A 12,156-nucleotide genomic window follows, 5' to 3' on the forward strand; every position below is an offset into this window, starting at 1 on the left:
AGGCTCTTCAGGGAGTCTGTCATCTCCCTCCCTCACACTTCCCATGCCCACGGCTGCAGAAGCACATCCTGTTCTCCCCCTGCAGCAGCTCTTGGCTGCAGGATGCTGATTCCCAGCTCTGTGCTATCACAGACGAGCTGTTTCTCACATTTTCCCCAAGTGAAGGCACCAGCTACCGTCCCCAGCCCTCAGCAAACCACAGCCCGAGGCAGAACACTTGCAGGGGCTCCCATAAATGACTCATCCCCCTTCCCCACCCCATCAGCATCAGGGCATGACCCCAGCCCACCACTGCTTATCTGAGTTCAGAGTTTGGCCCAGTGCTGTGGGAAGGAGTCACCCAAGTCACTTCCTCAACCCACACTGTGTTATTTCTCTGCTCCTTGTCTCTTTTTCTCCCTTTTTGGGATCTGCTCCCACTCTACAACACCTCTGCAGAAGCAGAGGCAGCCAGAGAAAAGCCAAGGAGCCCCTGGTGCTCAGCTCCTGGCGTGGGCTCCATCAGGAGCCTCTGACTCTGCTCCTTGGTCCTGTTCTTCAAAGTTCACATTCTCCTTCTCCCCTCTCGACCCCACAGGAAATCTCACCCCAAGAGCCCTCTGAACATTCATTTTTCCTTCTGACCAGGGAATTTGGGCCTAGCTTTGCTGAGCTAGCACCTCCATAGCAGATCAGTCCCTTGTGCATCACCCTGCGCCTCTTCTGCCTGACCCAGTCCCCTAAACCACCTAAACACAATGCAGAGGCAGAAACCTCATGCATCCCCCCCCATCTCCTGCCTGTGGCAACCCAGGAAATTCCTCTGGCTGCCCTGGAGGATTGGAGACTCTGCTAGGGGGCTCAGAGACCTCGGCATAGAGCCCAAGACCCCTGTGCCTTTGATTTAGCCCTTGGAAAAAAACAATTACCAACCTTGTATAAAGAATTACAAGCCACGGAATTTTAAGTAGAATGATAGTGAATTTATTTTATTTCTTTTCACAGGGTGAAAAATAGATTTTTGAGGTTTTTAGAATGGGGGTTCAGGGGGCAAGATGGAGGGATCTGGGCGTGTCCAGCCTTTCTCCTTCTTCTTCTTCTTGGCCTCCATCTTCTGCTGTGATGTTGGCACTTACAGATTGGTTTAGAGTAGAAACTCACTGTCTAACATGGGTGATAGGTATTGGGAAGTAATTGTAAATATTGTACACGTAGTTTTTAGTATAAAAAGATAACACTGCCCCAGGGGCAGGCAGAGTGCCTGGATCTGTCCTGCTGAGCTGACCTCGGCTGGACAGGAGAAAGAATTTTATAGATAAGAAACAATAAACAACCTTGAGACCGAGAAATGAAGAGCTCTGACTCCTTCTTTGAGCACCGGGCTGGGAAAAGAGACTTTTTAACATTTCTCGGGGTCACTCTGACCAGCTAGAGACCCCCAGCCCCCCACCCCAGCAGAGAGGAACACCGACCCCACACGGCCCACACAGTTCCCAGCACAGCGCCTGGAGCCACTTGGTGTGGCATCACCACCTGGGCAGGTGTGCCGGGGCATCCCGAGGCCGGGTTTCCGTGTTGGCAGCGCTGCCCCGCTCCCGGCACTCCCTTGGAGGCGAGGAGCAGCTCGCAGCCACCCCGGCGGGAGGAGCGTGCAGCCCCAGCCTGGCTCTCCCTCCCCGCGCACCCCCTTCTTTGCAGGGCTTCACCTGCCCCCCGACATGCCTGAGCACGCAGCCGCCTCCAGGCTGCGGCTCTCGGGGCTCTGCTTCCTCCTGCAGATCCTCCTCATCCTCCTGTTCGCGACGTTGGTGCGGTACAGCCCCGAGGGCAGCCCCGGGCCGTGCCCCCCGACGCTGAACTGCAGCCGGAGGAGCCCGGGCTCGGATTCCCTGCAGCCCCGTGAGTACGGCCAGGGCAGAGCCTTCCTGCTGAGGGGATGGCGCTGGGTGTCACCTGCCGAGCTGCCGCTGGCTCCAGAGCTACCAGAGAGGCAGCATCGAGCTGCAGGCTTGGGGTGCTGCGGCTTCCCCGAGGGGTACAGCAGACAGGCAGCAAGGGTTTCTGAAATACTTCAGAACTTCTGAAATACTTCAGCAAAAGAGGGAAATTTGGGGCTGGGATGTGTGTGTTGGAGCAGTGGAGCTCAGAAGGGAGCACTGAGAGCAGAGAAAAACTGGGGATCCTCATCCCATGCCTGATAAGGGAGCACAGCAGCTGCTCCTGGCATTTCAGAGCTTCCCAGCTGGGGTTTGCAGTGCTGGGGGATTCACACTGAGCCCCTTCCAGGGAGGATTGAAGCTCAAAATGGATCGCTGAGTGCAGAAAAAATCTAGGGATCATCATTCCATGCCTGGTAGGGAGCACAGCAGCTGCTCCTGGCACTTCAGAGCTTCCCAGCCAGGTTTGCAGTGCTGGGAGATTCACACCGAGCCCCTTCCACGCAGGACTGGAGCTCAGAAGGGAGCACTGAGTGCAGAGAAAATCTAGGGATCACCATCCCATGCCTGGTAGGAGCGCAGCAGCTGCTCCTGGCATTTCAGAGCTTCCCACTGACCAGCCAGGTTTGCTGGGTTTGCTGGGTTCTCACTGAGCCCCTTCCACAGAGGACTGCAGGCTTGGGGTGCTGGGGCTTCCCAGAGGGGTAAAGCAGACACGCTGCAAGGGTTTCTGAAATGCTTGCAGCAAAAGAGAGAAATTTGGGGCTGGGATGTGTGTGTTGGAGCAGCGGAGCTCAGAAGGCAGCACTGAGTGCAGAGCACTGAGTGCCACTGAGTGGCACTTCAGGGTGTGCAGAGCTTCCCACTGACCAGCTGGGTTTGGAATGATGACCCCTAGATTTTCTCTGCACTCAGTGATCCCTTTTGAGCTCCAATCCTGCGTGGAAGGGGCTCGGTGTGAATCCCCCAGCACTGCAAACCCCAGCTGGTCAGTGGGAAGCTCTGCACAAGTGATGGGATGGTGATCCCTTGATTTTCACTGTGCTCAGTGACCTCTTCTGAGCTCCAGTCCTCTGTGGAAGGGGCTCAGTGTGAATCCCCTGGCAGTGCAAACCTGTTTGGGAAGCTCTGCAGCCCCTGAAGTGCCAGGAGCAGGGGATTCACACTGCCAGGGGATTCACACTGAGCCCCTTCCAGGGAGGATTGGAGCTCAGAAGGCATCAGTGAATGCAGTGAAAAACTGGGGATCATCATCCCATGCCTGGTAGGGAGCACAGCAGCTGCTCCTGGCATTTCAGAGCTTCCCAGCCAGGTTTACAGTGCCAGGGGATTCACACCGAGCCCCTTCCAGGGAGGACTGGAGCTCAAAAGGGATCACTGAGTGCAGAGAAAATCCAGGGATCATCATCCCATGCCTGGTAGGGAGCACAGCCAGGGTGGCTGCCAGGTTCTCCTCACCTGCTCCTGGCACAGACAGGGTGTGCAGAGCTGACCAGTCAGGTTTGCAGTGCCAGGGGATTCACACCGAGCCCCTTCCAGGGAGGACTGGAGCTCAGAAGGGATCAGTGAATGCAGTGAAAAACTGGGGATCATCATCCCATGCCTGATAAGGGAGCACAGCAGCTGCTCCTGGCATTTCAGAGCTAACCAGCTGCTCCTGGCACTTCAGGGTGTGCAGAGCTCCCCGGCTGAGGTTGGCAGCCAGCAGGTTCTCCCGGTTTCTCCTGCCCACGTATCCCCACCCTGCAGTGACTCACGGAGCAGCCCGCCCCACAGCTGTCAGCTGCAGAGGTGCAAAGGGCATTCAGCCCAAGCAAGAATCGAGCCCCCCATCCTCTGCTTTGCCACCAAACGGTGCCAGACCGATCCCAGTTCTGTGCTCGTCCTCCCTCTCTCCTCATGCCCTGAACTGGGACATGATGCCTTCAGGGGTGCTGACATCTCAGAGCCACTTGCACGCTGCTCTGGTGGGTGCAGACAGCTCCGAGGTCTCTGTGCTGTGGGGTGGATGTGCTGAGATGTCTGCACAGGGCAGCTGCAGATGGGGTGGCCAGGAGAGGCTGCAGAGGGTCAGGGGTGGCTGTCCCTGTCCCTGTACAGGTACACAGCAGGCAGGGGTGTGATGGTGTTCACAGGGGTCTCAGGTTGAGGGAAGAGACGAGGATCTGACTCCATGTTTCAGAAGGCTTGATTTATTATTTTATGATATACATTATATTAAAACTATACTAAAAGAATAGAAGAAAGGATTTCATCAGAAGGCTAGCTAAGAATAGAAAAAGAAGGAATGATAACAAAGGCTTGTGTCTCGGACAGAGAGTCCGAGCCAGCTGACTGTGATTGGCCATTAATTAGAAACAACCACATGAGACCAATCACAGATGCCCCTGTTGCATTCCACAGCAGCAGATAATCATTGTTCATATTTTGTTCCTGAGGCCTCTCAGCTTCTCAGGAGGAAAAAATCCTAAGGAAAGGGTTTTCCATAAAAGATGTCTGTGACACAATGGTGCCTGTAGCTGTCCCTGCACTCCTCACTGCAGATCTCTTCTGTGGCTCCAGACTCACATCAAGAGCAGAGCCTTCAGCTCCCCAAGCCTGGGGTCCCCTCAGGGACCATCAGGAGGGTGTTTGCCCTCCCTCAGCACCGCCAGACCCATCCCTGTGCCTCTCCCCCGGCAGGGTTTCGGGATGTCCACGTCCAGCTGCTCCTCAGCTTTGGGCTGCTGGTGGCCTTCCTCAGCCGCTATGGGCCAGGCAGTGCTGCCATCATCATCCTCATCACAGCCTTCTCCATCCAGTGGGCTGTCCTCATGCAGGGCATGCTTCGCTTCCTCCTCAACGGCAAAATTTACGTGGGAGCTCAGAGGTAAGGCAGGAGGGAGCTGCTGAGCCCAGCCCAGCCCTGGCACGCTGGCTCCCTCCTCTGTAAAACCCGGCGCTCTGCTTTGGAGGAGGATTTTGCAGACAAGTGGGATGGGGTTGTTTGAGTACCCTAAATGAGAGATGTGGGACTCCAGGGGCTCTTCAAAATGCAGTTTATTCCATCCAAGAGGTTACAGCAGTGCAGGGCCGTGGGTGACAGAGCTGTGCCCACAGCTGTCAGCCCCAGCTGCAGGCAGGCCTGGAGACCCTTTGGTTTTGGTTACAATGCATTATAGACTTTTCTTTTGGTTACAATGCATTATAAACTTTTCTTTTGCTTACAATGCATTATAAACTTTTCTTTTGGTTACATTGCATTATAGACTTTTCTTTTGGTTACAATGCATTATAAACTTTTCTTTTGGTTACATTGCATTATAGACTTTTCTTTTGGTTACACTGCATTATAAACTTTTCTTTGGTTACAAATGCATTCTATGCTTTGCTGAGCATCTTAATACAGCAGAACCAATCTATACCTTAACTTTTATCTATAGTCTATCAAAACTACAATAATTACCATATTCATGTTACTGTTCTCCAATCACTAAAAGTCAGTACATTACAGTTTAAGCCAGAAGTTGTTTTTCAGTTTTCTTGCAGGGGAAAATTCTGAGACCTTTTTTCTACTTGCAGCTTTGCTGACTTGTTTGCCTGTGCTCACTTTCTGCTTGGTAAAAACATCTTCTTGTCTGAGGTGGGTTTATCCTTTGCTCTAAGCCATAAAAACCCCTTCTAACTAACATGAAATACCCTTTGCCTCCTTGGTTATCCAGTGAGACTGGCTCAGCAATTCTTTTCTTCTGTATCAAAACTTTCTTCCGTCTCTATTCCTTCATCAGACTCTACATTCAAAAGTCTTTCTGCTAAGCATCTGTGAGACTTTCTTGTCAAACTTTCATCCTTCCCAACACAGAATAGTGCTGGGGCCACTTCTGGGTGCTGAGGCTTGGCTGGGTTTGGGGTGTTTGTGTCCAAACCCAGATATTTTCACCTCTGAGCACTTCCCCACCCCACTGGAGCAGCCTGGAACACCCAACTCACCCCAGGGTGCAGGAGATGAAGGTTCCCCTCTGTCTCTGTCAGGGTTTGGGGAGAACTGAGCAGCTCCAGGCTCGGGGAAGGTGATTCCTGAAGGGTTCTGTGCTCATTCTCTAATGGGCAACTGAAGTTACCCAGGGGACCAAAGAGGCACCTCCTGGTGTCCCCACTGTGACCTGAGAACCCAGCAGCGCTCCAGGGTTTGGGGTGAAAGGGATGGGGCCATTTCCTGCCTGTCTGGGCACTTTGGGCACCTGAAGAGCGCAGAGGAGGCTCCTTTTCTGCCCCAGCAGAGGTGAGGTGTGTCCTCTGAAAGAGCCCAAACCAGACCTGGGCATGGAGAAGGTAAAAGCTGTAAATAATTCACCTCCAGAAAGCAAGAGCAGCTCTCAGGAGGAAGGTCCAGCACTCCTTCAGTTCTTCTTGCCAAATGCTTGAGACTTTCTTGTCCGACTTTCATCCTTCCCAACATCCCGCCCTGGCAAGGGCTGTGTGAGCACTGCCAAGGGATTTAGGGGCGCACTCTGCCCCTCACCTGCCTCAAGCCCAGCCATCCCTGTGTCACCAGCAGCTCCTGATCCCTCCCAGCTCTCCCCAGCCCTGTGCTCACCCCTGGCACTGCCAGCTCCAGTCCCACACTCTTCCTCTCCTTCCCAGCGTGGTCAGTGCTGATTTCTGCACCGCAGCTGTTCTGATCTCCGCTGGAGCTGTTCTGGGCAGGCTGAACCCTGTGCAGCTGCTGCTGCTGGCCCTGCTGGAAGTCACCCTGTGCACCCTCAATGAATTCATCCTGCTCAGTCTCATGGGGGTGAGTCACTGACTGGGACAGGGAGTGGCCCTGGGTTTGGGCTGCTCATGGCAAGCTCTGCCTCATCTGGAGAGACAAATCCCTCACCCTGCTGTAGTATTTGCACTGGTTGTGGGGGTCTCAGCTGTTGTTTCCCTGGGTCTGGATTGAAGGCACTTGAGACAGTAATTCCTGTTTGGACTGAAGTCTTTATTATTTCTTAACAGTAAAACAGTCTCACAGTCATGAGTTCAGCAGCTTTTCATTAGAAGGCACAAAATGGCTCACAATCTCTTGTTACAAGGTCTTTTAAGACTAAACTATCCAATTAAGAACTGACATCTAGATTATTTTCTCTTTTAACCCAATAACTGATCCCAAAGAGCTGCAATATGGACTTTTCTACCCAATTACAAAACGACACCCAAACCCATGAAGAAGAATGAAGAAGAAACCCAGGATGACACCCTGTACCCTCCATCTTGCACACTAAAAACCCCAAACCTCAATTTCTCACCAAGTGATGCACCCACAGTACTCTCTATAATCTGTTTCACACTTTTGTGGATTCTGGTCTATTCTGGAGTTTAGGAAACTTTCTCCATGAATGAGGGTCACGGTCAGTGCTCCATGGGGATCAGGGCACCCCAGAGAAGAGAAATATCTCTGGTGGTGCCCTGGGTTTCCACATCACCCCACTTCGTGCACACACTTTCCGTGTTTTCCACACTCCCCAGGTGAGCGACAGAGGAGGCTCCTTGACCATGCACACCTTTGGTGCTTATTTTGGCCTGATGGTTTCACGGGTCCTGTACCAGCCCCACAAGGACAAGAGGAAGAGGGAAGAGCAGCAGGATAAGGGGCACCAGAAGGATGTCCTTGCTGTGGTTGGTATGGAGCTCGAATCTACAACACCTACAGCAGCTGGTGGAAGGGTTGTCACCAATCTGAGGGTAGTGAGGCTGTGGCTTTGACCAGGACATTGCAGCAAACATCAAGGCCAGATGTCCTGCACCTCCCCAGGGACCTGTCTGGGGCAGCACCACCCTCTTCTGGAAAAACCTTTTCCTTGTGTTCCATCTGAACCTCCCTTGTGGCCTCGTGCATCTCTTGGCCCTTCACAGAACGTTTCTGTCCCACAAGGGATCAACTCCAGCACCAAGACCTGTTCTATTCCCTGCAGGAACCATCTACCTGTGGATCTTCTGGCCCAGCTTCACCTCCACCACCACTGTCCACCACGATGCAGAGAACTGGGCAGCGCTCAACTCCTACTTTTCACTGGTGGCAAGCACCGTGTCCACCTTCATCCTCTCTCCTGTCCTCTATGAGGAGAGCACCCCAAGGATGGTAGGTCAGTCCTCTCCTGGGACAAAGCCACACCCTGCCCTGTAGGAATAGGCCTGAACACACCCAGGGCAAAAGGGGAGGCCTGTCAGGCTTTCTTAGGTTCATTAAGAACCAATTTGTGACCATGTTCACGGGGGTCCGAGGAAGAGGGAAGAGACGAGGATCTGACTCCATGTTTCAGAAGGCTGATTTATTATTTTATGATAGATATTATTGTCGCAGACATCTTTGATGGAAAATCCTTTCCTTAAGAGTTTTCCTCCTGAGAAGCTGAGAGGCCTCAGGAACAAAATGCAATCAATGGTTATCTGCTGCTGTGGAATGCAACAGGTGGATCTGTGATTGGTCTCATGTGGATGTTTCTAATTAATGGCCAATCACAGTCCAGCTGGCTCGGACAGAGAGCCCGAACCACAAACCTTTGTTATCATTCTTTGCTATACTATTCTTAGCCAGCCTTCTGATTAAATCCTTTCTTCTATTCTTTTAGTATAGTTTTAATATAATATATATCATAAAATAATAAATCAAGCCTTCTGAAACATGGAGTCAGATCCTCGTCTCTTCCCTCAACCAAAAACCCCTGTGAACACGGTCACGTATTATATTAAAACTATACTAAAAGACTAGAAGAAGGGATTTCAGCAGAATGCTAGCTAAGAACAGAAAAAGAAGGAATGATAACAAAGGCTTGTGTCTCTGACAGAGAGTCCAGGCCAGCTGACTGTGACTGGGCATTAATTAGAAACAACCACACGAGACCAATCACAGATGCACCTGTTGCATTCCACAGCAGCAGATAATCATTGTTGACATTTTGTTCCTGAGGCCTCTCAGCTTCTCAGGAGGAAAAATCCTAAGGAAAGGATTTTTCAGAGAATATCATGGCTACACCAATTTGAGGAAGACAACCCCCCCCCTCCCAGTCCCATGCTGGTGCTCTCCATGGAGCCCATTCCCCTGACCATGTCCTGCTCCATCAGGTTCAGATCCAGGATGCCACCCTGGCTGCCATGGCCGTGATGGGCATGGCTGGGGAGATGCTGCTCACCCCCTTTGGTGCCCTCATTGCGGGGTTTCTGGTTGGCCTCATCTCCCCCCTTGGCTTCAGATTCTTCACGGTGAGTCACCCTGGGACAGGCAAGGATGCTGATCCCAAACCTGCAAACACAGGGCTGAACCACAGCCCCCCTGGAGGCTCCAGCCCACCACCAGCTCTTCCCTGTGCTCTCCCCAGCCCGTGCTACACTCCAAGCTGAAAATCCAGGACACCTGTGGGGTGCACAACACCCACGGGCTGCCCGGGGTGCTGGGGGCCTTGCTGGGGACGCTGCTGACGCTGCTGGCCACCGCAGACACTTTTGGTTACAGGTGAGAGGAGCCAGGATCGGGGGTGCCAGTGCTTGATGCACCAAGCTGGGGCCGCCACAACCCCTGAGATCAGGGCTGCTCCATTCCCCTGGTACAGCAGCCCTTTAGGAGGTATTACCCAGAGCTGTGAGCCAAACGAAGCTCCCAAAACCAGCAAACTCCCCAAAGAAACCAGCTCCCCAAAGCCTGTCCTCTCTCTGGCATGCAGGCTGGAGCTGGTGTTCCCACTGGTGGCCCAGGGCAGCCGGACAGCCACTGACCAAGCATTCATGCAGCTCAGGGCCCTGCCCCTCACCCTGCTGCTTGCGACGCTCGGGGGTTTCATCACGGGTGAGTTTTGCCTCCAGCACAGAGGGCGTGAGGGGCAGGGAATTGATGGGTTTGGGGCAAAGGGCAGGAGCAGCCCCAAGCAAAGCATCCCCCCAGGCAGAGCCCAGGGGGGCTCAGCACTGGGCAAACCCAGCGGGGATCGGGGCGACCCCGGGGCCAGGGTTCCCCTTGGGGCTGGGTTTCCCATGCAGGGCCGGGGCCATCCAAGGGGGTTTACTCCCCTCTGCCCGGGGGAACCCCCGGTCTGTGCTCCCCGTCGTGTCCGGAGCTCCCCTCGGGGCTGAGGCTTTCCCCAGGTCCGTGCTCCTCCTGGGGTCCCGGTTCCCCCCGTTCCCCCCGGTCTCGTCTCCTCACGGATCCCTCCGGTCCCGGCTCCCGGTTCCCCCCAGTCCCGGCTCCCCGGCTCCCCAGGTCCCAGTTCCCCCCGGTTCTCCCTGGTCCCGGTTTCCCCCGGTTCTCCCCCGATCCCGGCTCCCGGTTCCCGCCCGGTTCCCCCCGGCTCCTCCCGGCTCCCCCGTTCCCGGCTCCCTGTTCCCGCCGGTTCCCCCAGCATCCCCCTCTCCCCCCAGTCCCGGTTCCCCCCAATCCCGGTTCCCCCGCTCCTGCCGGTCCGGTTCCCCCTCTCCCCCGGCGCCCCCGCTCCCCGCTCCCCGGTGCCGGTCCCCGCCGCCGCCCCGCCGCCGCCGCTAGATGTCAGGGGAAGCCCGGGCAGCGGCCGCCCCGTTCTCTGACGCCCTCGCCCGGCTTTGGGCGTCCTCAGGAACCGTCCTCAAGGTGCTGAGGTGCTGCCCGGCCGCGCAGTACGAGGAGAGCCCCGGCTTGTGGGAGGTAAAGCTGGGGAATTGTTGGTAAAAAGGGGGTTTGGGGTCTCAGGCAGCGGCAGGGGTTGGATATTTCCCCCAGCTCGCTCCTCTTGCAGCAGTATTTAGGTGAGCTGCAGTAAATACCCCTGGTCAGAGAATCCCTGACTCCTTTTAGGTTGGAAAAGCCCTCTAAAAGCACCAGGTCCAATCGTTCCACTGCTGCCGAGGCCACCACTAAACCATGTCCCTAAAAATCTGCTAAATCCCTCCAGGGATGGAGATTTTACCACTCCACTGGGCAGCCTGTGCCAGCGGTGGAGAATTCCAGTGGAAGAATTTCTCCCAATATTCCATCTAAACCTTCCTGGTGGAAGTCAAGCCCCCACCCAGCCCCAAAGTGCCCTGAGCAGGGCCCATTTCTGCTCCTCTGTTGTCTCTGAGCAGGGCCCATTTCTGCCCCTCTCTTGTCCCTGAGCAGGGCCCATTTCTGCTTCTCTCTTGTCCCTGAGCAGGGCCCATTTCTGCCCCTCTCTTGTCCCTGAGCAGGGCCCATTTCTGCTCCTCTCTTGTCCCTGAGCAGGGCCCATTTCTGCCCCTCTCTTGTCCCTGAGCAGGGCCCATTTCTGCCTCTCTCTTTTCTCTGGTGCAGGGCCCATTTCTGCCCCTCTCTTGTCCCTGAGCAGGGCCCATTTCTGTTCCTCTCTTGTCTCTGGTGCAGGGCCCATTTCTGCCCCTCTCTTGTCCCTGAGCAGGGCCCATTTCTGCCCCTCTCTTGTCCCTGAGCAGGGCCCATTTCTGCTCCTCTCTTGTCTCTGGTGCAGGGCCCATTTCTGCCCCTCTCTTTTCTCTGGTGCAGGGCCCATTTCTGCCCCTCTCTTTTCTCTGGTGCAGGGCCCATTTCTGCCCCTCTCTTGTCTCTGGTGCAGGGCCCATTTCTGCCCCTCTCTTGTCTCTGGTGCAGGGCCCATTTCTGCTCCTCTCTTGTCCCTGAGCAGGGCCCATTTCTGCCCCTCTCTTGTCCCTGAGCAGGGCCCATTTCTGCTCCTCTCTTGTCTCTGAGCAGGGCCCATTTCTGCCCCTCTCTTGTCTCTGAGCAGGGCCCATTTCTGTTTCTCTCTTGTCCCTGAGCAGGGCCCATTTCTGTTTCTCTCTTGTCCCTGAGCAGGGCCCATTTCTGCTCCTCTCTTGTCTCTGAGCAGGGCCCATTTCTGCTCCTCTCTTGTCCCTGAGCAGGGCCCATTTCTGCTCCTCTCTTGTCCCTGAGCAGGGCCCATTTCTGCTTCTCTCTTGTCTCTGGTGCAGGTGCCTGAGGAAGGATCTGAGCCTAGTGCAAGTGGAAAGGAGGAGCTGGGCATCAGCACCCTGGTGTGATGACCCCAAAACCCCTCTGAGGTCCTGCACCACCAGGGGTCTGCCATGGCCAGTGCCAGCTGGTTCTGGCAGCCTGAACCTCCCAGCAGGAGCCAGCCAAACATTTTGGGAGCAGCTGGGTGTCCACAGGCCTTTGCAGGGTGAAGAGGTGCTTGCACTATCCCTGTGCTTGCTGTGGGAACTGCCAGGGTCACCTCAGGGTGTCCAGGCTTGGCTCAGCCACGTCCCCTCCCTGCTCCTTGCCTCAGTTTCCCCATCAGCT

The 12,156-nt window shown here is 54.9% G+C and overlaps 1 protein-coding gene across 1 annotated transcript; it reads left to right on the forward strand.

Moving 5' to 3' along the window:
- Positions 1–1,682: 1,682 nt before the first annotated feature.
- On the forward strand, positions 1,683–11,894 carry RHBG (Rh family B glycoprotein). Its single transcript, XM_030965267.1, has 10 exons — positions 1,683–1,878; positions 4,599–4,785; positions 6,540–6,690; positions 7,407–7,560; positions 7,853–8,019; positions 9,003–9,140; positions 9,257–9,390; positions 9,599–9,720; positions 10,481–10,548; positions 11,826–11,894. Exons 1-10 carry the CDS (start codon positions 1,698–1,700, stop codon positions 11,892–11,894), a joined length of 1,371 nt encoding a protein of 456 aa, XP_030821127.1. The 5' UTR covers positions 1,683–1,697.
- The last annotated feature ends 262 nt before the right edge of the window (positions 11,895–12,156 follow it).

Source organism: Camarhynchus parvulus, chromosome 25 (genome assembly GCF_901933205.1).
Source record: "Camarhynchus parvulus chromosome 25, STF_HiC, whole genome shotgun sequence".
Lineage (NCBI taxonomy): Eukaryota > Metazoa > Chordata > Aves > Passeriformes > Thraupidae > Camarhynchus > Camarhynchus parvulus.